Source organism: Xiphias gladius, chromosome 19, assembly GCF_016859285.1.
Source record: "Xiphias gladius isolate SHS-SW01 ecotype Sanya breed wild chromosome 19, ASM1685928v1, whole genome shotgun sequence".
Lineage (NCBI taxonomy): Eukaryota > Metazoa > Chordata > Actinopteri > Istiophoriformes > Xiphiidae > Xiphias > Xiphias gladius.
The window spans coordinates 27,296,726-27,322,563 of record NC_053418.1 but is presented as its reverse complement, the minus strand read 5'-3'; the positions used below and the strand labels follow the sequence as shown (position 1 = coordinate 27,322,563).

At 39.9% G+C, this 25,838-nt stretch overlaps 1 protein-coding gene across 6 annotated transcripts; it reads right to left on the bottom strand.

Annotated features, from left to right (window-relative positions):
- Positions 1-459: 459 nt before the first annotated feature.
- Positions 460-25,824, bottom strand: pnpla7b (patatin-like phospholipase domain containing 7b). Of its 6 annotated transcripts, none has more exons than XM_040155668.1 (35): positions 25,744-25,792; positions 24,975-25,018; positions 24,520-24,594; positions 24,090-24,177; positions 23,587-23,666; positions 22,962-23,056; positions 21,714-21,854; positions 20,868-21,027; positions 20,586-20,666; positions 20,009-20,137; positions 19,775-19,855; positions 18,086-18,206; positions 17,898-17,975; positions 17,322-17,404; positions 16,630-16,779; positions 16,309-16,386; positions 14,322-14,527; positions 14,104-14,235; positions 13,635-13,758; positions 13,256-13,445; positions 12,798-12,947; positions 11,560-11,623; positions 11,080-11,248; positions 9,101-9,283; positions 8,887-9,005; positions 7,569-7,725; positions 7,160-7,276; positions 6,792-6,861; positions 6,410-6,526; positions 5,476-5,624; positions 5,194-5,346; positions 4,974-5,090; positions 2,172-2,256; positions 1,933-2,063; positions 460-1,770 (listed from the first exon to the last, which is right to left on the bottom strand). In XM_040155668.1, the coding sequence occupies exons 2-35, from the start codon at positions 25,014-25,016 to the stop codon at positions 1,744-1,746; spliced, it is 3,942 nt and encodes a 1,313-aa protein (XP_040011602.1). In that variant the 5' UTR covers positions 25,017-25,018; positions 25,744-25,792; the 3' UTR covers positions 460-1,743. The 6 variants fall into 6 exon arrangements, with proteins under 6 accessions (XP_040011602.1, XP_040011603.1, XP_040011605.1 ...); XM_040155669.1 differs by lacking the exon at positions 25,744-25,792 and adding an exon at positions 25,530-25,702; XM_040155671.1 differs by lacking the exon at positions 24,975-25,018 and having other exon boundaries at positions 25,744-25,824.
- Positions 25,825-25,838: the final 14 nt, after the last annotated feature.

Genomic DNA, 25,838 nt, shown 5'->3' with positions numbered 1-25,838 from the left:
TGTTGACAAATTACAAGGAAACATATCTATATATATATATATATATATATATATATATATATATATATACACATACACACATATATATATATATACACACACACATATATATATATACACACATACACATATATATATATATGTGTGTATATATATATATGTGTATATATATATGTATGTATATATATATATGTGTATATATATATATGTGTATGTGTATGTATATATATGTGTGTGTATATATGTGTGTGTATATATATGTGTATATATATATATATATATATATATATGTGTATACACACACACACACACACACACACATATGCTTGCAGGTTTTGCACTGCCAGGAAAATCCCATATGCTTTCTAAATAGTCAGGGTCCATGTAAGAAATACATTCATGATCTGATGTGCATGATTTTGCATATGAGAAAAAGTTTATTAGTCAATGTTCACATTACATATAGCCCTGCTTTGAAAGAGGGTAATGGGCCATTCACACCAAGAGTGAGAACTATAAATATATGGTTTTAAAAATCGTTTTAACTCAAGTGAATGGCAAAGTCCACACCACAACTATAACAAAACCAGTGGCAAACAACATCGTTGGGATCATGTTCAAAGCATTTATTTATTTAGTACATGCGTGACAATCAATACACATCCAAATTTACAGGGTGTCACTTTCAGCATGTTGTGTTCAACATGGCAGATGACATCGTGGAGAGACTCTTCACTGAGGTTTAAGAAAAGACCCACCCCTGTTTGATAAAACAAACAGTATTTATACATACACAAACAAGAAGAATTACATCAAGCAATCGGGCTTCCCCTCGCAACCAGTGGTGAGTGTTTTGTTTTGCTTTTTCTTTCTCTTTCTCAGTAACATACAGTAGTAACAGGTCATCGGTGTCCATCACAGCTGGAGTGCACAGTACGTATATGGTGCATCATTAGAGTTATCCTTACAGTTTTCGTTCTTGCTGTGGACGGCCCTCAACACTGTACTTGAGGTGAACTGTGGGCACAAAAAATGTATATTTACTGTTTTAAAATACATGTAAACATTATGAAGTACACCATAGTGGTTTATGAATCTGAGCTAATTAGGAACCAGCAATAGAATACAACTGTCCAAAAAAGTGACACTGCATACGATGAAATATAATGGTGAAAGACTGTAGTGCATTTTGTAGTGCATTTATACATGTTGTGCTTGTGTCAAGTTACCATCCTAAATTTTCTAAGGCCCTTATTGCAGTACAGTTTCATAAAACTGGACTACAATACAATTTAATCAAAGTGTGAAACAAGCAAAAAATATTAAACCCTGCTGTCTTCCTGTAAATTAGCCCATTTGTAAAATTCTCCAGTGTTCCGGACTTCCCCCAGAGAACTTATGGAGTTCTTTGATTTTCCATGTTAGAAACACACATGTGCACACAACAAGGGGACACACTTGGGGTCCTTTTACTGGCAGGTTTGAGTCACTGCATCCATCATCCATTTTTGTGTTCTGCTGAAGTGTCCTTGAGCGAGTCACTGAGCATACTTCCTGGTTGTTCATTGGGTGAGGTTATCAGTGAGATGTCTGTAATTCAAACTCAGTGCATTTCTCAAGGGTTACTAGAAATACTGCATTAACAAGTGTGTGTTCTGGACCATGGTCAGTAGCCATGACAGGTAGTCACAGCTTTGATGGATGTTGTGGCCTAGGGTTCTGTGGCGCATTCTTCGGCCAGAGTCAAACTCGGACTTGAATTTCCTCATCCTGTGAAAAGGATGAAAAATCAAAAGTTGGATATTAACTGGCCTTTATTTATTTTGTATGTCTGTGACAATCAGAATAAGTGTTGATGAAACTTTACTTTTACAAAGACTTTGTTTATTACATTACTTAAAACCAAGTAAATAAAATTGTTTTTCTACATACAGTTTCAGCTGTGTCTGCTGTCTCCTCTCCCTCTGTTTGCTCACTGCCAGGGGTGAACGCCTCAAAGTCTGACAGTGCGCTTTCCACCGCCTCCTCGTCATAGTCGGTCTGGTATTCATCAGATAGTTCTTCTGAAGACAGACAAGAGGAGACAATGTGTCCACCCATAGCGTTTTAGCATGAACATAAGGTTATTTGTTTTTTTGGTTTATGATTTTAATATGTTATTGATAACTTACCATCGATTAAGGCATTCTTGACAGGTTCTATTCTCGACACAATCTCTGCCAGGTCGGTGAAGGAGGCATTCGGACAGGTGACCACCTGAAAGACACACTGCATCATTCCAATGAAGACTTTAAACCAGCTTCAATTTCAATTTATTCTCATTCTTTTTGCTTATACATTTACAACAGACATCAACTGGCATCAACAGTACCCATAATTTAAATAATAATAGCACTAATTTCGTATCCGTGTAGATCAAGTGCAGTGACTTTGTGCTGACAAAGCCTTCACCTCTTTGATAATGTCATGGCTTGCCATGGCAGCCACTACTGAAAAGGGTGGAAAGTGCAGTACAATTTAGTACAATACTTTCGGCTTGTGCCTTAATATATGCAAACCACATGTAAGTGCAAGCACTGGCATTTTGTGTGATATCTGATGTGTGAGAACTTCACCCACTCAATACTATACCTTTGTACAGACATCCAAAGTGTGACAACAACGTAATTAAAGATACACTGTAGAGTTTGTGACCACTAGTCACACTAGTAAAACTTGGGAGTGTTTGTATCTTTCATACCACAAGCACAAATAGTTTGTGGTAGTAAAGCATCCTGGAACGCAGCCCTGCACCAGTCATGATGCTTCCCTTCCAGATGCTTAACAACTTCTAGACACAATTTGACATGTTAAACAATGTGCAGGCGATGTAGACCATCCCTCTCCCAGATAACGAGGTTCTGCATGTGACTGCAGAACCTACTTATCTCTCCAGGGTCAATCCTCACTAAGCAGCAGAACCAGACAAAATCCTAGGTCATGCCATAGGTCCTGTGCTGGACAGCTGGCAAATGTCTTCACAGGCATCTACACCATCTCTCTGCCCCAAGCAGTCATCTATCATCCTGGTGCGTAAGAAATTAAGAACTCCTAGTCACTGATTTTAGCTTGGCCTTCAACACAATCATCCCACAACACATCATAATGAAGCTGAGCCAGCTAGGCCTAAACACCTCTCTCTGGAACTGAGTCCTGGACTTTCTCACTGGTACGCCACAGTCAGTTCAGATCAGCAGCTACACTTCCAACAACCACCACACTGAGTACTGGCACTCCTCCAGGCTGTGTACTCTGCCCACTCCTGTTCACACTGCTGACATGAGTGCACTGAATCTTTCCTTGCTGATGACACAACAGTGGTGGGGTCCTCAGCATCAATGATGAAACAGCTTACAGAGAAGAGGACCTACTAGCAGTGTGGTGTAAAACCAACAACTTTTCCCTAAACATAGGGGAAAATCGATGAAAACCTCCTTCATACAATGAAGACCCGTGCCAACCACACACCACTGACCATCAATAGCATCACTTCGGAGAAAGAACAACAGCTCTGAGTTTCTGGGAGTGTAGATCAAAAAAATACCTCTCCTGGACCTCACATGAGACAGCACTCTCCAAGAAAGCACAGCAATATCTCCACTTCCTGTATCAACGGAAGAAGGTGAGCTTTCCTCCACCCGTCCTCACCTGGTTCTACATAGGCACCAATGAGAAAATCCTGACAACCTGCATCACTGTCTGGTATGGAAACTGCAAAGTCTCTGACTGTAAGACCTTAAGATGGACAGTGAGCACAGCAGAAAAGATAATCTGTGCTTCATACAACACACCACTTGAGCCATGGTGCATCCGCAAGGCCCTCAGCATCACAAAGGACCCCTCCCACCCTAGCCACAGCCTTTTCACCCCCCTACCATCTATCTCATGAAGAGTTGAGTCGATCTGGAAGTTAATGAGAGCAGCTGGGCCGTAAAACTACAGCAGTGAGGTAAAAGAAGCTAAAGCAGAGCTGCAAAGTCCCTGTGATTTCAGTACAGACATTTTCACATTACGCAGACTGATTCAATCTACTGTAAAGCTTTTGATTCAAACCTTTTGATGAATAGCAGTGATTGTAACTTTGCCTTCTTCAATGTTTAAACAGGTCGGAGAAGCAGTTTTACCCGGTCTTCTAACCATCTAAGAGATTTTGACAATTCTGCTCATTCTGAATTGTGTCAACACATAATCCCTAATGGTCTGAAAATAGGCTTGTGCCAATTGGCAATCAGATTGACCATTGACATTTGAAGAGACAATCACTGACTGTCCTTCTTTCCTGCACGAGGTCAAGGAATGACGCTGATGATCACTGTTAATCAGCAGTGACACAAGTGACACAACCCATTTGTGATCCCTTTTCCATCTGCCAATCCTGACGAGGTGAACTGTGCTGTCTGACAAAGCATCTCCACTATCCGTATGCCTGCTCAATAAAGCTCTGCTCTGAACAGCAATGTCTACAGCATCTGGCTCTGTTGCTGCTACTGGAGAGTAGGAGTGTGTGTGTGTGTGTGTGTGTGTGTGTGTGTGTGTGTGTGTGTGTGTGTGTGTGAGAGAGAGAGAGAGAGAGAGAGTCCATGTGTGACCTCAGCTCTTTTCCTCACTCCACAGTCCAGGTAAAGATAGTTTTGATGCAGCCAAAAAAAAAAAAAAATTCAAAAAATTCAAATACAGGAAAATGACAGCATCTGAGATCACCTATACTGACATTAAAAATGAATGATGACAGATGAAGTTAGAGGCTCTCTTCCACCCCCGTCTCCTGCCTGAGGTAATCTGATTGTCTATCTTGATCTCTGGGAATAATAATATGACGTTGTGAACATGCAGATGATTGGCCAAACCTAGTCTGAAGTAAAATTAAACAGAACAACTTGATAATGGCTTTCAAATGTACACCCAGGGCAGTAGTGTCTGTAGATTGCACTCACATGGCCAGTTGTGGTCTTGTGGAACTCTTCCTGATGTCTGTCCTTAAGCATGCTGTCCACCACCCTGCTGCGCTGCCACACATCAAACAATGTCTTCCCGTGGTGGTATCCTACCTCCTACAGCCACAGTGAAGGAGGGTTAGGATGGTTAGGTTAGATTCAAAGCCAGCAGATGGAGGAGACATGGGGAATGGTATTGAGGAACATAGGGGAAACTCACATCGATCTCGTCGAACTTGCCAAACTCTAGTGTGCCGTAGTGGTCGATGGGTGGTCGAATGTACTCACAGTATTCACTGTCTTTGACCAGTTCCAGCTGCCGCACACAGCAGACGTAAGCAAGCCGGGTTTGGATCTCTGCCATGTTCAGAACCTAGAAGGAAAATGAATAGAGTTCAACAATACTGTAAAAGCCATTACTGATATTCAGTATTGCTAGATTTTGTTAAGTAAATGGACAGCTACCGAGCACATCTGACATTTTAGGCAAAGGTCAGTGTACCTTGACTTTCTCAGCCAGTGGGTTGAATCGCTTCCACAGCAGCCACCAGCCGTTCAGGGAGTCACCGTAGTTGGTCAGGTTGGTTTCATCCCGGCTTCCAACATCAATTGCAATCACAACCTTGGCCCCCATGGAGCGAGCCACGTCAGCTAGATTCCAAAATAAGACAAATGCATTTAAACACTGTTCTAGGTCTTCAGTACATTTTATAACAGACCAAATACCTAAAGCTATATGGACTGTGACCTTTTAGGTCTTCACTTTTTCTAAACATGGCATATTGCTAGGCTTGTTTTTCTGCTACCAGGTCATGGTTTGTTTTATTGACAGTGATGCTTCAGGTTATGTCTGAGGTTATCTGAGGTAACAGAACTTCAGCACTGATAATGCACTGCTGCAGTTAACTGGAGGAGGACTCTTCCTTCTATCTTTTGTAAAATAATCCAGCAGAGCCCTTCATATTCCAGCAGCACGAGCCTGGCAAATGCTAGATCTCATCTCATGCATGTGTTGTTTGTTTATTGTAATTATTATCAACTTAAACTTATTAAGCAGTAACATGTGTCATCTTCTTCAAGATAGAGAGGATCAAGCCTAAACAAGTAGATTTTATCAAAAAATGTCTTACTTTGATTTGTGAATAGCAAATGTTCCTAAATCCTGTTATGTTCCTTTACATAGTGTGGAAAATACCCTCTGACAATAAGGGGGTCTAGTACCGTGAACGGTACTTCCAAAACAAAGAAAGGGCTACATCAGTCACACATTCCAAGTAGCTATAATCCCACAATCAAACATTGTATATGCAGTGAAAAAAACAAACTCAAATCCCATTATTTGTTTAAAGGTGTTCCCATTTTGCAAACTGAATATATAATTCTTGCTCATATGAAATGGGAAAAGGAAAAGCCACTGTCCTCTCAGCACTCCTCACCGGGCAGGTTGTTGATGTACCCTCCATCCATGAGTAAATGCCCATCTTTAGGATCACAGAGAGGGGGCAGGTAACCAGACAGTGACATACTGGCCCTGACATACCGCCACAAGGAACCTGAAGAGGAGAGAGGTATCAGCTCTTGGTGCAGATTTGTTCCAAAACTGTCACAATGTCCACTATCTGCAAGGATTTTGTCATTTTGTCTTTGTCAAGGAATCCTGTATATTGAATTGAATCCAGACAGTCTTTCTGATCATTAACCTACCACGGAACTGCTGGCAATTGTCCAGTTTACCTGGTTTCATTAAGGATCACACAAAGATATGAAATGTAGGTGTTATTTTGTGTTTCTTAAAGTAGAAATCAAAATTAGACAGACCGTCAGTGTGAACTCTCATGGATGAAGCTGTGATGTCTGTTGTAACGTTGAAGTATGGTAGCCACAGGTCCTAGCGGAAGAGAGCCGATGAAGGCAGAAACAGCAACATTTGCAATCATAGCTGTAAACATTTGTAATTTGTAATCAGACCATAATCACTGAATCACTTTTGGCAAGTTTGTTAAGTTGTTCGGAACAACACATGTCTTCTGTAAAAATCCCTTATGCCTCACTGCTTGGCTCTAATTCTTTGTCTTTTACGTGAAACTTTTAGTTACATAAATCAAACTCAATAGCTTATTATAACTGGCAGCTGAAAGATCACAAGTTTGGTAAAATAGTTTGTTTTAAGAAAGCCCTCACCTTACCTCTATCTGTTTGCCCTTGAAGACAGAACTAATGCTGGAGTTAAAGGAGGCTCCAGAAAACATGGAGGTAACTGGGTAGGTTAGATCCAATATCTTCTTAAAGTACGAGGTCATATCCTGAAAAAGGAAGGAAGTTACAAAGGGAAGGAAAGAAGGGTGTTTACTGATAGATAAAGATCAAACTTGTTTTTTGGCCAAAATTCTCTATTGGGACTAGGACTTGTGAGTGATAAACAAAGACAACATGAAGTTTTTCATGTCATAATAACACTAAAAAAAACCTTCATATAATAACATTTTCTAATAATGGTGACAAAGATTAAAGTAGAGACATCCATCACTTTCAAACTGAGTGAAAAAAGTTTTTGAACGGAAATACTTTCGTATCTTTAGTATCATGTCAACGCACCATGGCCCATTCGCGAGCCCGGACCCTCATTCGACTGTTGCTCTTCTCCTCAGCATACAGCGCTCCCATAAAGGAGCCGATGGAGGTGCCTCCCACCATGTCGATGGGGATCCCTGCCTCATTCAGTGCCCGCAGAATGCCGACCTGTGAGCAACCCCTGAAAAGAGATCCATGAAATAAAATTACACGTGATATCTGATATCACATTTTGTGCAAATACTTTCAAAAATGTTCATTCTAGCAAGTCCATCATCCTCATATTTAGAGTCTGATTTTTCTTAAGAATACGAAAAACTCCAGGCGAGTTTGATGTTTTCGTGATTCTGTTAGAGATATAATGTTTCATATAACTCAAATAAGAAAATGTTATTTGAAGAAGTTTCCGCACTGTTAAATGATTTGTTAAAATTTATAGATATAGGTGGCTCTAACCACACAAACCCACTCAAATAATGGAGGCTAAGACTAAATATATAGTCTATATAGTTAGACTATATATTTAGACTAAATATATAGTCTAAATATATAGCCCTAGCCTTCATACAAACAGGCCTATGTAAAAGCATTATCTAACTGATGTAGTCATTTGTCCACCACTTGTCTCAGGTCATAGCTGAGAGGAATACAGTCCCTACCTTGTCAAAGCTCCAGGACAAGCCAGAGAAGTGAGAAAAAGAAACACATCAATCAGAATAGAAACAATCAGCATACACCTGCTGATTGGAATGTAAATATGATCCACATCTTGTATTTATGTAAATTAATTATCTGTTGTTTTCTATCTGTGTTGATATTTGTGCAATGCCAGCATGGGGGTTGATACAATTTTGTCTCTCCTAATGCTAAACTTTAAAATTCTACCGATGGAGTCATTACATGTAATGCACATAGCAAAAAAGAAAAGCATGTTGGGCCTTGGTAACACAGGTTCAGATCATTCAAGACTGAATAATACCACAAGAAATAAGTTTATTAAAAGAAAATAGAAAAACGTTTTTTTGATGAAATAATTTTCAAAATCAATGGTAGCAAATGTAATGATGTAGCTATGTTCGTCAGGAAGTACCACAAAATCTAAAAAACGTGTTAATACCCTAACCCCGTTTCCCTGAATACTGTCTTTTGTAATTGCCCAATGCAGTTGTTGCTTAAGTGCTTTTTTTGGACATCAAAGTGACCGAACATTGGCTAAAGCTCATGTTCAGGCACAAGGTGATTATGTTAATAATACACCATAGATTTGTCCCATGACTGCTTCTTGAGGCTAAATCTTACACTGCTAGTGTGTTAAATGTGTTTGTATATAAAGCTGCAGTACCTGGCACCCCCTCCACCAAGTACGAGGGCGATGCTGTTTCCTGTCAGGATCCTGGCCAGGCGGGAGAAGTCAGAGTGACGATCTGGACATTTTTCAAACACACGCTGGTACAACTCTCTCTGAAAATCACACATACAAACACAAACAGAAATCAAGCATTTGCGAACTGGGCTAGAATTGTCCATAAAAGACTCAGTTAGTTGGTAGTTAATACCAGCTTAGGTAAACTCCTCCTGGAGAACACCCTGCGGGGGCAGGACAGGTGATGGTGTCTGGAGATCCAGCTCCGCATGTTAAGCCACTCGGCTGTCCCTTTGGGTGGCGGGCCGTCCTCCCTGTGCAGCAACACCAGCTGCTTCTGAGCCCGAACTGCACTGCCCTCCAACATTCGCTCCAACTGCAGTTGGAGAAGAGGAAGAAGATTCAGAGAGCTTCTATTCAGCTCATCAGTGTGATCCACTGCAGAATGACTGTTCACAAATGATGCCCAAATGTTGGAAAAACCGCCAAGTAAAAGAGAGAAACAGAAATACTGTGACTGTAGCTTTATATCATAGTATTACAAGTCAAAATGAAGTTATAACTTCAGAGGAATCAGCTTTGTTAACCTATACAAACTGTTAATACTGTAGCTAAGTAGGCCTATCTAAGAAGAGTACTGCTGACCTCTATTACTAACGACTTGTAGCCTTTCCCCAAGGTGTTTCATTAGTAGCTGTTAAAAGAGAATCTCAGACACTTTTCCTCGGGAATTGAACAATCCTGAATATTTTGGTCACAATCCAAACTAGCACTACAGCTAGAGAAAGTGAACCATTATATTTTTATCTGAAAAGAAACCCAGCAAGAGCAGAATGACATTCATTCTTTGGTACATTGATGTCAGTCTTGCTCCTCATCTTAAAAATGAGACTATGTAACTTTTGCTAAACAGTGGGCAAGGTGGCCGCAAGTGGCAATTCCACGATAATGGTAAAAGCTAAAATGTAGTTTAACAGTAGTTCAATCAGGGAAGACACAAATTACCATAACTGCAGGTACTTTATGTTACAGAGACTTTGGCCTTGACCCCGTTGTTTAAGGAGATGTAGAGGGATACAGCCCTATGAATAGCAGCCAATCTGAGAACCCCCGAGGGAGCCTTAGTCGTGGCCCTTACATTGTTGGCGGTGGAATGGTGGGAGGGCGAAGTTGCAAGCGCATAAAGTGCATTGACAGAAGAGAGAGAGAACATAGGTAAGGTGGATTAAATATTCTTCAGCTAAGGTAATCATTGGATGACAGGAAAACCCGTCCACAGAACCTTCGTGAAATCACTGGATAATACTGGAGAGCTGGAGCCTCAGTGTGATGACGAGATAAGACTGGCTGACAGTTGTCTTCCTGCTTCAACTTGCCCTAAAAGCTGCATTGCAAGTAGAGATGAGTTATTAAGTCAACAAACTATAAGCAAACAATAATGTCAATTACACAGCAACATCTACCTACATTTCACTAGCATTAGCCACCATAATCTACTGGTCACAGCAGACCATATAAGACTGTAGCAACAAAACCCCTGACCGTATTTAATTGAGCAAGGGTGCATTTTATTGCTTATGTGTTCAACTCTTCATTTGTGAGAATAAATGTGCTATTTTTGCATTCAATATTTACATAGCTTCTTAATAATCTTGAGTAACAGAGTGTATAATAGATCCTCAGTCAGTGTAGTCTAAGTAAAGACATCCTGTGTAGTTTTTACCTCTAGAAGCACAATGCAGCCGTTTTTCTATGAGTGGGTTCCTGCTTTGTTTGTCTCATGCACACAAACAAGAATACACATTCATGTGGTCATCATGATGCACAGTCTTGCCACTGGTTTCATGTTATTTCACTGATCAGCAGGTGGCAGTAATGTGCCAAGAAACACAGCAATGCACTAACAAATGCAGTGAAGAAGAGGAATGCAAAGTATCATACATGGATGTAAACAATGCAGGATTTTAAATGCTTGTTTTTTTTTACACGTACAAATATTTAGCACCTTGAAGTCCCATTCTTCATTTTAACTGAAACTGTTACAAAACCAAGGAAAACTGAGTTGGGAGTTTGTAAATCTCGTGTCATGTCTTGCTAGAGAGCAATATCTTCTATGATTACTGCTAAATAAAAGCTGAGCAGCTGTACAGGTGTAAGTGTATTCACACTGACCTCACCCACAGCGGGCTCCTGCTCACCCAGTCCCACAATGATGATGCAGTCAGCCTGGCGGATACAGCGCTGGGTCCAAGGCGTGAGGCCAGAGTCAGACTGATAGAGGACGATTCGATGGATGTCTTCCTGCTGCCCAAGCCAACTGGACAAACGGTACTCATGGACACTTTAGAAAAGTACAAACATCAGCCAGATTGCAACATGTCACCTGTTACTGTATGAATATACCTGTTCATGTCAACTAAATAACATCTTTAAGACTCATGTCTGTTTATCATTAAGTATTTATTATGTATTAAAATGCAGTGACAGTTGTATTACTGTGAAAATTGACATCTATCCCAGTTAACATCATGTTATCAGAAAGAGCCAGACATCATGACCAGTAATGCCACACAGGACTTCAAAAAATCTCAACTTAGTTTCATTTGGCATTAATAATCTATTTACAGTTTAACCACTTAATCAAATATCTACCTGTCCAGAGCAGCAGAGCCTAGGCGCTGTTTGATGATGTCACTGGTCAGGAGTTGAGTGGGACCTTCAGAAAACAGAAACACATCAAGCAAGTTTTTTAAATAGGAAATATTAAATTGAGGTGAATGAAAGTGAGGTATAATGTGTCATGGTACAGACTCAAAACTAAAAATGGATAGGTATGTGTTGGCGAAAGACATTTCCTTTTGATAATACATAATCTTTATCTGTGCTCAATATGTAGTAACTATTTCATTGTCATTTGTTTGTAAAGCCTTGGACTTCCATGACCGTACAGACACTTCCCTTATTTTAATATATTTTGAGTGGAGGCCCTTTAGGGTACAAAACCAGCAATAACGACATCTAATTATTTGTTACACATTAGACCTAATGCAACAATGTTGTAACATTGTGAAAAGAAAAATTAGAGATGTCTCTTTTGGGACTGCAACAGTGGTCCCGGTAGGGACAAACCACAGCCTGGGTTACCATTGATGCGCAAGGCTAGCAGCAAGTCACAGAAACTTTTAATGATAGTTATGAGAATGCGTCACATAACACAATGCATCGCATCCTGCTGCGTATGGGCTACGTAGCTGCAGAGCGGTCAGAGTTATGACTGTGCCGATCATAATTTTCTGGCATATCAGTGTAGATTAGACTTGTTTCTCTGCCTGTAAGACTCATGTTTTAATGCCTTTGTTCATCATTTGTGATGTGAAAACATAAGATATCCACACGGAAAGTAAAAGTGTGCCTCCATGTCAGACTTCCTGTATAAAATCCTAGCGCACCAGAGAGTGTCTCTCCTGCTGACTGCACTGTCAGCCCCACTCTATGTCGCACTGGAAGGCCGTAGAGGATGTTGTACCAGCATCAGATTCTAAAGAAGTTTAGCTGACTTCATTGTCAGCACTGGAGCTGAGAGTATCAGAGCAGAGAACAGATACGACTCATGCTCCGCTCCATTTCCACCACCCTTCTCAAAAATGGTTAGGTCATTTGGAGACAAGACTTGGGTTGTACAGTTTACAGCGTCATGCTGTTGCTCCTGCGTTGCTCTATATAAAATGTAAAATTTAGTATGAAAGTTAATGATGTTCAAATTGAACTCAATCTGTGAAGGAACTGGTATCCACATGACTCATGACTCTTCAGGCAAACTGTAAAAGGAAAATACTGTGTGTGTGTGTGTGTGTGTGTGTGTGTGTGTGTGTGTGTTCGCGCGTGTGTACCAATGCCACTGAGTGCGTGGTGCAGCTCCAGAGTGAAGGAAGTGAGAGGAACCTCCTCAGAGACAGGCAGGATGGCCACAGTGGACAGGTTGGAGGCTGGATTCCCAGCATCCCACTTACTGGTGGGGGTGTTGAGAGCCAGACTACGAGCTGCAGGGCAGAGGTTTCTCTTATTGGATATTTTAGACAGTAAAACACATATGCAATATAATCCCCTATATAATGTTTATGCTCTTTTAAATTAGAGTACCAGTTGGCCTGTGTTGCATAGAGTAACTAGATTTGTAACTTATTTCATACTTAACGGCAATTCAATACATTTAAATATTTTCTCAGCAGGCAGTTAATATTTCAAAAGCCAACTTGGTCTCCACATGATAACTGGTAATGTATCGTTGGTAAAGCAGATCAATTCAGTCCCATCCTGACATACACTAACAAAAACACTATATGAATACCAGCCAGAGGTCCGTGGATCTGCTGCATGTTGCCCAGGATCTTCTGTCCCAGCAGATGAATCAGCCGGGTGACAACTTGAGGATACCTCCTCTTGATGGAGTTGAGAGCTCCTTCAGGTAGCTTCGCCAGCTCAGAGTCTCTGATAGCATGAACCGTGGTGGCTCGGTTCATGTGTGTCAGGGCCTCAACCTGATCAATCCACACAACAGGTGTTGTACTGCAATTTGTAGTGTCTTAAATGTGTTTCCCCTAGAAGTGTTTCTTTATATTTATTTTTTTGAAAAAGAAATGCTGTCTTTCCATTTACTTTCTTTCAATTCCACAAATGCATGTTCCATACCTACACAGGACCCCAGTTGCCAGTTGCTGACCACTTACCACACCAATCAAGTCCCCACGACCATACTCTCCAGCCAGCTCCTTCTTCCCATTATCCTTTGCAATGACAGAGCGCAGTCGGCCACTGAGGACAATGAAGGTGCTATCTGATTTGTCTCCTTGTCTAAAAACAATAAGGCAATCAGGAAACAGCAAAATCAAACACTATTCCATCCACATACTAGTATGATTTTATTAATTGAATTTCTATTTCTTTCAAATATTTTGTTTAGCTTTGCAGTATGCTCTGCTGCTGTCACTTTCCCTTTCTTTATGTCCTGTTTTCTTTGTTGTTCTTGTGTCTCCAAAATAACTGGAAAAGTGGACATTAATTATCAGGAGTAGCTAAACAAACAGCTATTTCCTCGGAGTTATTAAATTTATCAAATTAGATTTCATTACCGTTTATATTAGTGACGCATTCATTGTTTTCATAAGAAGCCCATCACTGGCTGCATAGAGTAAATACCTGTAGACAGCACGGCCAGCCTCCACAGCCATCCAGTCCAGGGCGAAGTCGATCTGTCGGACAAATGGTGACACCCTCTTCACCACAGTGTGAGCTACATTCAACACCACCCTGGGCTCCTCGCGCATCATCCTGAAAAGTTGAAAACATAGATGTGTTTGCATGTGTCTGAAACCCAAAGAAATGACTGAATGTTTTGTGTTTGAGCTTGATCTTACTCATAGAAGTGAGCCTTGGATATTGAGAGGAATGTGCAGTCTCTGTGAGCTTGGACAGTGAAGATGAGGGGCTCCCCGGTGAGAACAGCCAGGTGACCCACCATCTCGCCTGGATGGGTGACAAACAGCAGGGTCTCCTCCTCGCGGTCAATCATACGCTGATAAACGTGGAGCAAACCTGAGATGACAAATGCCACACTGACATCCTGTAAGAGATTTGGAGAAGAAAATTAAGAGGTGTGGAGGAAGAAAAAAATGTCTGGATGAAGATTACACATCAGTTAATCTGTAAAATAGTTTTATGGAGCTCAAGCAAAGTAACATAAAGGTACCCTGTGTTTTTGATCACTGTTGGCACTATGAAGCAATGTCAACAGGATTCATTTTATAAACTTAAATTTGGTTTATCCATACTTTCCTCCTTCATGTTGCTTCCTCCTGAGGCAGGGCAGTAAAATCAGAAATGTTATCAAAGTGGATATGCCACTTAAATATATATATATATATTCATCCATCCATTTTCTGCCGCTTATCTGGAGTTGGGTGTGGTGTCAGCAGGTTAAACAAGGTATTCCAAATGTCCTTCTCCACAGCAATGTTTTCCAGTTCCTCCTGGGAGACCATGAAACCTTCCCAAGCCAGATAAGATATATAGTCTCTCCAGCGTGTTGTGGGTCTAATCCACAGTCTCCTACCATTTGGACGTGCCCGGAATACCTCCAATGGAATGTGCCCAGGAAGCATCCTGATCAGTTGCCCAAACCAACTCAAGGAGCAGCAGCTCTAGTCCTAGCCCCCTCCAGATGTCTGAGCTCCTTACCCTACCTATGAGGGTGAGCCCACACAGAGTCAGCAGTTCTCCCCTCCTGCTGAACAAAGCTTGGGCCAAGGCCTGCTTTCCCTCCCTGCGCCATCTGATGGTTTACTTAAACTTCCTTGAGGCCAACCAAAAGTCCATCTCCATAGTCTCCTGAACTCCTCGCCCAAACACGTTTGTGTGTCCAGGACAGCTGCAGTCGCAGCCCTCCTGGCCTTCTGGTACCCATCTGCTGCTTCAGAAGACCCCCAGGGCAACCATGTCCGAAAGGCCCCTTTCTTCAGCTTGACAGCCCCACTGACGCTCCACCAGTCTAAGAAGGCTGGATACTCTGAACTGCAGGTCGGTGCATAAGACCAAACAACAATCAGAGCCTTCCTCCCAGCAACCTTTTTTGGGAGAACTCTAACACAGCCAAGCTCAGCCAGGGGAACGTGAGTATCCCCACAACCACCTGGCGCCTCAAACCCTGAACAACTCCAGAAAAGGAGAGAATCTAGCCCTTCTCCACGAGTTTGGCTCCAGAGCCATTGCTGTGCATGGTGGTCCAGCTGTCAGACTACAGTATGTCTAGTTGGTACCACTCCAGCTCCTTCCTTACCAGAGAGGTGACATTCCACGTTCCTATGACCAGTAGGCAATGCCAGGGATGGGCACCCCCAGGTCCCGCCCTTGCCTACCACTTGGCTTGCATCACACCTGACCCCGACAACACAGCTTCACACAAACCCTTCCACCACCTTAAGGTGGTGACTCTCGGAAGAGAAATAAATACATATATATTACATATTTTTATTGTAAAATTCTGTTTCATATTTAAAATTCTTGATTTTTGCAGCACTTGTGTTTTATTTTTGTGTTTTATTTTGTTTATTTTGAACAGTTATGCACTACAACACCAAAGCAAATTCCTTGTATGTGAAAACCTACTTGGCAATAAATTCTGATTCTGATTCTATAAGAACAAAAAAGATAATTTAGCAGTAAAAATTTAAATGCTTGTAATTTGATAATTAACTTTTTAGTAATTTGGGGCTTTTAATGTAACTGTGTCAGGGTGTGGAAAATGTAAATACACATGCATTTGGTGCTTTAATAACCTGTCTGTCCCACAAAGAACAACACATTGAGAAGGGATTTTTTCTATCAGTGCTGGCCCAACAGACTGACCTGGTCTCCTTGATGGGCCACAACAGATCCAGCTTTGACCTGGCGAAGAGTCACCCTCCCCTCCAGCAGACTGGGGTCCTGATCACATCAAATGACAAGTTAAAGACACAGAGAGATGAGCAAATACGGATTCATAGTTACAAGCCTGCTAGCAAATCTACCTAATTAACTATAGTATATTGTTTAAAACTATACTTTACTGCTGTTGTGACACTTAAACTTCCCTTTGTGGGATCACTAAGTGTCTGATAAATTGTGGTTTTGCCATTTGGTTTAGGTCAACTTTTGACGTAGTATATGTAGTTTGTATTGTTAAGCTACCTGTATTTGGATGACCTGCAGCAGATCCTTTTTGGCAGCTTGGAAAATGGCATTGACTTTATTATGTTGGACATTTCCTCCTCCAGCATCACTATATTGGAAAACAGCCGATGGAGTGTGCTGCATTGTGACACTCTTTTTTAGAATAGACTGAAGAGACAGAAGGAGACAGAAAAACATAATGGCCACAAGGAACACACTAAACCACAAACTGGACACTAATTGTAAGTTACCATACCATGTGCATGCATATGCAGTGTACTCAAATAATCCATTAAATAAAATGTGTAACATCATTCTGTAAGTAACCACTGCTTAAATACACCTATCTCATCCTGCAAACCTTAAGAAATATCTGTTTATTTTTCTGTAAGACTGGGCTCAGGTTGAAATGGCAGAGTAATTTGCTAAAGTGTATGAATGCATCAAATACCTGCCAGTTCAAAACCTTTCATCAACTTAATTGATGGTGGCAGGAAAAGAGAGAGACATATAATATCCTCCAATCATAGATACTGCTTCATTGCCCTTGAGCAAAGAACTGAACCTCCCAATTACTATGCAGTGTGGCTGCTGATTAAATAAGGGAAAAAGACAGTGTTTATAATAAATATCTCTCTGCCATCCAACCTCTCTGGATTCAAACCAGCAAACTTCTAAAGGTGTAAGAGAGAAAATTCTCATCCAGAGACCTTCACAGGACTGTGAGGCATTGTCTCCTCTTTGCCAACTCCAGCCCGTTCATAAACTCTGTTGAGGTCGACTGACATTTCACCTGCATGACATTAAAAAATAAATAAAATCACAGATATTATATCAGGTTTAATATCGGCAACAATATTCATTGACACTAAACCAATTATTATTGCCAGATGTGTAAGCTGATGTGTCTTAGAGGATGTAGTATTTGTTCAAGTTTAGAGACCTGCCAAGGCTACTGTTGGTGCAAGTTTTCACTGCACCAGCATTTGAAAATGTATTTTTTAGGTTTCTTTACAACTCAGATATCTTGTGGAAATCTTTCTTTGCTCGTAGGCTTAATTTCAAGTTTTCTGGTTAAAAATGAATTTACTGACTTTGATTAGCATCAAATAGGTCTTGTGTATGAGTATATTAGCTGTAAGATCAGTTGCAGAAGTGGGCAAATATTGATGGTGTAGTTTTATAATAGTTATTGATGACCTGCAAAAAGACAGGTTCTGAAAATATACAATTGTTAAAATATGCACATGTTGTATGTTAATAAAAGATACTGTATGTGTATATACCTGTTACAGCCATCGGAGTGGAGAGAGAACGAGCTTTCTTATATTTTGATGAGGACGTGTCAGAGAAGCTGGACTTTTCTGTTATAGAAAAGTATCAAAGAAAACAATTAACTTTAGACAACCATTACTACACACACATTACTACACCCTGCCAGTGAAAATGTTGAGAAAACGCTATTGTTTCTGACCTGCATCAGCTTTTTCAGAGCCCAGATCATCAGAGTGGGAAGGCTGCCTGCGGAGGCCTCTGTGTGAATGAGCCTCACCCAGAACATGGGCCACTGAAACCAAGGAGATGGCTTGGCTCTCCTGTTACACAGGCATTAATCAATATTGAAAAAACACATCTTTTCACATGTAAAGCTTCTCTAACTAAATACAGAATATGGTTAGATTGATATGGTGGGATGGTCAGGTCAGCCAAAGTGTGGTCCACCTGTGCCCTGATTAGTCATATATTCATATTCAATGATAAATATAGTGTAACATTTTGATAAAATTTCACATAGTTGCATATATTCTCCTGTTGAGGGAGACTGAAAAAAATGAAAATATGTTGAGTCTTGAAACCAAAAAATGTCTTGATTGTCTCAAGCTAAAATGGACTTTTATCAGGGACAAATGGAGGAAACATTTGAGGTGAGTAGGGAGGTAGCAAGACACAGGAGACAGTGTAGCACACTAGTACAATTGAGACGACTTAGCTAAATCCTTCCAGAAGCCTGTTCATTCAAACTGGCATAATTTCTTTGACTGGTAACTTTAGATGTGGATGATGAAAATTTCAAGAGCTTAAAAATACATGTTAACTAAAAAAGTTTTTTCCCATTGGCCAGTTCATTAATTGTAACTGTAAAATCATAGTTTACATGTTGACCTTTCCTTGTGATAAGTCAGTACTATAGGATAATCTAAAAAAGCTCTTAATTAAGCTCTTAATTCTGTATTTCAGAATAGAGTTGCAATTAAATCGATTAATTGATCAATTTTGTAATATGAAAAACATTAATCAGCAACTATTTTAATAATCAATTAATTGTTTCAGTCATTTCTCAAGCATAAATCCCAAAAATTTGCTGGTTCCACCTTTTAAAATGTGAGGAGGATATGCAGCTTTTCTTTGTCATGAATGATAGTAAACTGGATATCTTCGGGTTTTGGTCCGTTGGTCAGATAAATCACGTACACTGAGGACGCCACTTTGGGCTCTGGAAAGTTGTGATGGGCATTTTTTTTTTTCATAGAGTAAATTATTTATCGACTAATCGAAAATATAATCGGCAGATTCATCAATAGTGAAAATAATCATTAGTTACAGCCCTATTTCAGAACATAACCCAGCTAGGAACAGGAAATCTGAACTCTGCAGTGGTCGGGCATTACATAGTGGCCAAACATGGCCTAATGGTTTTCCTTCCCTTTATTGGCCTTGAATAAGTAAGTCTCATTAGAGTAGGTAATACTCCAAACTATTTTACCCCAATAGAGTTGCTTGATGGGCTAAGAGACATTGTATTTTGTCTATAGTTATTTTGTCTTGGTCTGCTAAAAATGCAATGTTTTTTACTCCTGTCTCTATACTCGCTGCTTGTAGCAACATGAGACTTTGTACCTCCCCTGGGTGTGGTTTGTAGTGCACCTGTGCAGGTAATTGTCTTGATTCTTCTATGAATGTGACCAGCTATTAAACACTACTCTTGCTCTTACTCTGAGACAGTGTTGCTTATCAGCGAATAGAATGAAGCAGAGCAGCACGACAATAAAACAAAATAAATGTGGGTGGCTAATGCCAGTAATACAGCAGAGAAAAGTTCATTTTAAACATTTATGCACTATCTATACATGTCACAACACAGTCTGGAGCACAGGTACAGTACCGGGTTGAAGAGCTCAGTGGTCAGGCCAAGGTAGTTGTGTAAGGCAAGGAAGGTCACTCTCTGAAGACGCACCATGATTATCTACAGAGGACAGGAGGGAAATAGGACAATACAGAGAAAAGGACAAACTAGCAGTAGGAAAGGGACACATATTCTGAGATTGTCTGGTTTTGCTGCAGGTTGCGCACTGTGGACAGTGTCTGTGGACACTGTCTTTGTCTGTGGACACCTTACCTGAATGACTCGAACCAGAGTTTCAGGATATTTCTCAAAGACTGACTGGAAGGCTGCAGCTGGTAGACGCAGGACAGTGGAGGGAACTGCCGCTCTTGCTGACACTGTCTTGTAAGGTGCTGGATAGCCCTGAGATATAGATAATAAAGTGTGTGGAGAAAGAAGGATGCTACTAACAGTAACAACCTTCACAAAACTCAGTTGAGTTGTACTACATAACTCCAACATGAACAAAATATAACTGAACAAAAAAATATGATAATGATAAATACTTATATTTTACAGAATATAAGTCACTGTTCTGGTAAAAGCCTGAAAACGAGAGTGTTCAAGTCATACCACAAACAAGAAATCTGCATCTGCATCCCTCAGCTCAGACTAAATAATGACCACAAATAAACTGATCTATCTCTAAGTTGTATGTAGTTAGACAACTGTTTTTTCCTAATTAATCCTGAATTACAGGTGCATTATATATGAGGATGAACCATACTGTGTACATTTAAACAGGCCATCATAGAGATAAAAAACAAAAGGACAAAATGGGTGATGAGTGACCGATAGGCTTCGGACATACAGTAATGATGTCCAGGATACTGAGCAAACTGTGAACACTGTCTCCTGGTAAAACGTCCTTCACCACTGCATCTGTACCATCCTGCAGTAAGAAAACAATAAAATTTCGACATGGGAGCAGAACAACAATCAGAACATTGGTAAGGTTTCCTACACATTTGATGTTTTTCCATACTGATTGCCAATATAAAAACAGCAAAAAAATGAGAGCTAATCCACCACTGAGTGTGGAATGACTTAATTATTCTGTGACGCTGTAAGCGTTTCAGCCCTGTGCTCTTACACTCTCGTGGATGCACAGCTCCAGGCGGCCATCTTGAACCACGTAAATACTGTCATCAGTGTCACCTGGTCGGAACAGTCCCTCTCCCTGGTGCAGCTGAATCAGCACCATGTGACGACACAGTTCCAGGAAAAGAGGCTTCTCGAAGTGGCCGAGCACCCTGATTGCAACAATAAAAAATGTATGCAGTTATATTTAGTCATCATGTTCATGGTGGAATAAATCCAGTTCTGATTCTGGTGTACAACTGAATCACATTTTCTCCTATATAGAGTGGTAATAACAGAATGCAAATGCACATTAAATGGCTGTTGCTGAGAAAATTCCAACCATATATAGGACCAAATACATGGATTAATTATAATTAATGATGAAAACCTTATATTGAAAACTGTCTGTCCACATTTATACTTGTCTGAAGTTGAAATCATAACAGCTGCAACTTGAAAGTTCAGACATTTAATCTATAAAATGTCCATCACAATCTCATATAGCCCTCGTTGGTATCTTCAAATTTCATGTTTTGTCCAACCAACAGCACTAAACCCAAAGATATTCTATTTACTATGATTCAGTAGAAAGCAAAGAAAAAACTGTCGAATCTTGCATTCCAGAAGATGGAACAGGAGAATTTTTGACATTTTGCTAAAAATGACTTAAACAAGCAACTGATTACCAAAATAGTTCGCCATTAATTTTCTTTCACTTGACTGCGCTTGATCAACTAATCGTTTCAGATCTAGGAATCCCACTCTAAACCACTGACTATTCATTAGGTCTATATGTTACTGTGGGACTGCATAGAAACATTGTTCCTGCTCATGAGGAGCAGGTAGTTTTACTTACCTGACATTTTTCAACATGTACAGCACCTCAGAGGGGAGATTGGAGTTCTGCACATCAAACTCAGTCAGGTCAGCCTCCAGCAGACAGGGAGGGGGCTCCTTGGGCTGCAGGGTGGGGGGCTCCCTCCGGATACGCAGGATCCTAACACATCGCATACATATAAAAAAACATATTCTTATACTGTAAATGTTTACTTTCCTCACTTTAAATAGCAGAACCATCCTGTTGAGAACCAAGTTCATAATTCTGATCTAATTTTATACGTTGCTTTTAAAAATTGCAAGCAAAGCTTCTCTAATGTTAAACAGGAATTTAATTCTTTACTGAACTCCTTAAACCACATTACTATTAAAGTGCCCACAATAGACTATTTATATTTGATTAAATTTTATTAAATAAAATATTTAATTCTTCAACATATACACTCCTGGTCAAAAGTTTAGACCACTCTCCTTTTTTATTGAAATTTAAGCAGTTCAAGTCCAGTCAATAACCTCAAATGGTACAAATCTCAGTGGTAAACTGACCGAGCTGGAAAAAAAAGTTTAAGTCAACAAAAACTAAAAATAAATAAATAAATAGTGTAAACTGCACATAAAACGGCCCTTTTTCATGGATCAAATAATTGGTCGACAACTTACAGCTTCTCTGTAGCAATAGAAGTAAATGAAGCCTTGAAAGTTGATGCAAACAATAACTACCGGTTCACCGACTATAGTTTAAATTTAGAAGATTCCATGATTCCTTGTTTTTAAAATCTCGAATTGTTTATTAGTTCTATGCTTTAATTTCAGAATCTCCAAGACACTGAATTATGTAAATTTAAATAACATCTGGAAAAACTGAGGTGTTCTAAAACTTTTGACCGGTAATGTACATATACATTTTTTGTTTAAAAAAAAAAAAAAGTATATTTTTGTACATTTTTCATTTTTATTCATATTTTTAATGGAAATTCTGAATAACTGCTCAGGTTAATGCTGAGGGGTTTGAATTGGTTCATTACTGAATTACTTTGTCGAAAAGTACAACATTACCTAAGGGCTTTGGTAATGCCCTTTCTCCTGCTTCCTGGCATTTTAAAATACCATTTTATCTTCTTTGGCGAAATATTTTCAATTTCAAAGTCCAACAAAGTTGATCCTGAATTATGATTATTCTGTCAAATAGTTGCTCCCAAGGTGGAGAATGAACTGTTAACTCCCAAAGCTTATCATATGTCTACAAACCATGCAGAAAGGGACTCACTTGCGAGCTATAGACAGGACTTTGGTCCTTTTCCTCACTCTCTGCCGGGAGGCTGAGTTGGAGTTAGAGGCAGGGGGTGAGGACAATGTCTGAACCTGCAACCGCAAGTAAATTAAAAGTTTAGTGATTTGAAATGTTTTCATTTAAGTGATGCTTTACACAAGGCTAACAAACTGTTTCTGAGAACAATAATAAAATAATCCACTACATTATATGGAAGATTTTGAACCCATTTCCCCAGCTGTGACTGTATTTTCCTAATCCAAACAAAGACTCTAGCTAAAAACAACATACTGTATCTCCTGAGTAATTCTGCATGACACAAGGAGTCATGAGGCATGAGGGCCCACGCCTGATAGAGAGCTAGAGCAGACTTATGATGGGCAGACAGTCAGCCTCTTTAAAGTTTGACAGGGAAAGTAAAGGACTGTGATATGAATAAAATATAGATTTTTAAAAAAATCACACACACTGTCATAGTGATAGTTATTATCATGATTTATAAAAAATAAATCCATGGTGCCGCAGCAGGGGGCTCCTTGGTATAGATGGGGTACTCTGCAAAATGTGTAAAATGTCTATAGAAACTGGCAACACTGAGTGGGATGTTTATGAAGACACTGACCTTTCTCATGATCTTTCGGCCATAGAACATCACCTTGTCTCTCTTCCTGAAGCGATAATGAGGAACACCGGCCTCCTCCTCTGTAACACACCAGACATCCTCCATTCATTCATCAAATCCCTTCAGTTTCAGGGCCTTGTAATCCCTGAGACTAACAAAATCCACGCACTCACTTCTAGTGAGTTCTAATTATTTTGCATGAAAATAATATTTAAAACTAGTATCAACTACCTGTACTATAAGTGCAGGTGGTAGTAGTTGGTACTTGTTTACACCTAACTCATAATATGCATGCTGTGAAATTGTTAATGTCTCTGAAACACTAACAAATGATAAAAACATCTAATATTGTAACAATCATCACTTAAAATCCTCTGACCCAGCACCTAGTAATGTATAAACCGTGTATGTGGGTGTATTTTACACGTCTTTACACACTAAAACTTTTTAGATACAAATGTACTCTGAAAAAGAAGGGGATATCCAGTGTGCAGGGCACTGACTTGACAGCTTGTATCTTCTGTAAAGAAGGAATACACCAGCTCCAACAACTGAAATCGCTGTCACAACTCCGATGAGCACAGCCATCCACTGGAATAAATACAGACAAAATGGTCAAAACATTTGAAATAGCAGTATACAGAACAGTTCTTTACTTAAAAAGCAGACCCCTGCCTGATATCAGAACCCTCTCTTTTCTTCTATCCCTCCACCTGTTTACTTACTGTAGTTGTCTGTTTACTCTATTACTTCTGCACTCAAAAAAAGAAACTTAAAACACTTTTGGAAGGAATACGGCAAGTTTTTGGTAGATTTTTGTGCTAAATGACAAAAATATGAACACTTATATTAATTACATTCCTTATAACAAAACCAGCTATTTGCATGTCTCAGTCAAATGATTAGAGTCAGGAATTGACTGTCGGCAGTTACCATATTTACTTCCGTCCTTTCCTCCACAATCTGATGCATCCTGGCCTTAATCTCACTGCCAAGGGGAGCCAGGCTCTGAAACATCAAGCACAGAAACAACACTGAGGCTGTGTTACAGAGTGTAAGAGCAATCAGAGCAGAACAAGACTTGGGACAGCAGTGTTCAGTTGAGAATTTAACAAAAAAAATCTTTTATTTTATTTTTATTTCGTTTATTTCAAGACAACAAAATTACTGTCTTTTTGTACCCAATAAAGGCCAAATAATCTGGTGAAAAACATTAAGCATTGCAGAGTATTTGCAATGCATTCGCCATGTATTTAACAGAGAAATAAACATTTGAGTTATAACAACTGTTTTGTTGTCATAACCCTGTACCTAAATGCCTTGCAAAAGACTTGGAACTTTATTGTCAGGCAATGAACTGCAATGATTGGTACTGAGGAATGACATACTGGGTATATACTGCACCTCTCCTCTACATCGTTGTCCTCCATTCCTGTTTAAAACGATAATGCAACACTAAAGAAAAAAATTGAAACTTCGAATAGTAACATTTCATAGGGGAACATGTGCAAGAAGATCATTGATAAAATTGCACTGTGTTTTGATTAAGCCGCTGTGGTCATACATTAATAATAGCTCGAGACTCGAATCCCTGACCCTAGTAACATTTTGACGAATAGGGCACAGAGCAAACGGTTTCTGAAGCCTGGGGTAAAGAAAAACAGGTCAGTGTTTGTAACCAGACACTGCCTCCTGCACTTATACACTGGTATCCTCTAAAATGGCTATACAAACTCTCAGGCAACTCTGAAAACTGGTAGAAAGAAATGATAGCCAGACTTTGGCCACAACAAGGAGCATAGTGGGGCTATTCCGTGTTGGCAAGATTTAAATGCCAGTATGGTGTGGGTGAAGCAAAAGAAGTAGTTTGATATTTACCTATAGCTGAAACTTAGAGGGTATGCAGGGAGCCAATATTGAATGTCAAAATCAGCTAACGTTACCTTTCACTCTGTTATAGCTAGTTCTCACAGAGTCTATCCGCGGACCCGGCTTCTGTGGTTGCAATACGCTACCCAACAAAAGGACAATCCAATGCGTACGAAAAACTCAAAGAACAAGTCTGCACTGACAGAGTCTGGAGCAAACACACGCTAACAAACAGACCGTCAGCTAGCCATTTTCGACTAAACTGCCAAAAAAAAATTTCCCACGTACCTTTCTTGTATCAAAGTTATATTGTATACATGCCTTATAACAGTGTAACAACTGCAAGGTGAACACAAGCTATATGTCCTGTCATACCTCAAAAT

Coding starts and splice junctions, on each gene's coding strand:
- pnpla7b (XM_040155668.1), bottom strand. CDS start 25,016: ATGGAGGACAACGATGTAGAGGAGAGGTGCAGTATATACCCA. Junction 21,028..21,713: donor TACATGTTGAAAAATGTCAG/GTAAGTAAAACT, acceptor TGTTGCAATCAG/GGTGCTCGGCCACTTCGAGA. Junction 5,347..5,475: donor CACTGGCTGAGAAAGTCAAG/GTACACTGACCT, acceptor TTTTCCTTCTAG/GTTCTGAACATGGCAGAGAT.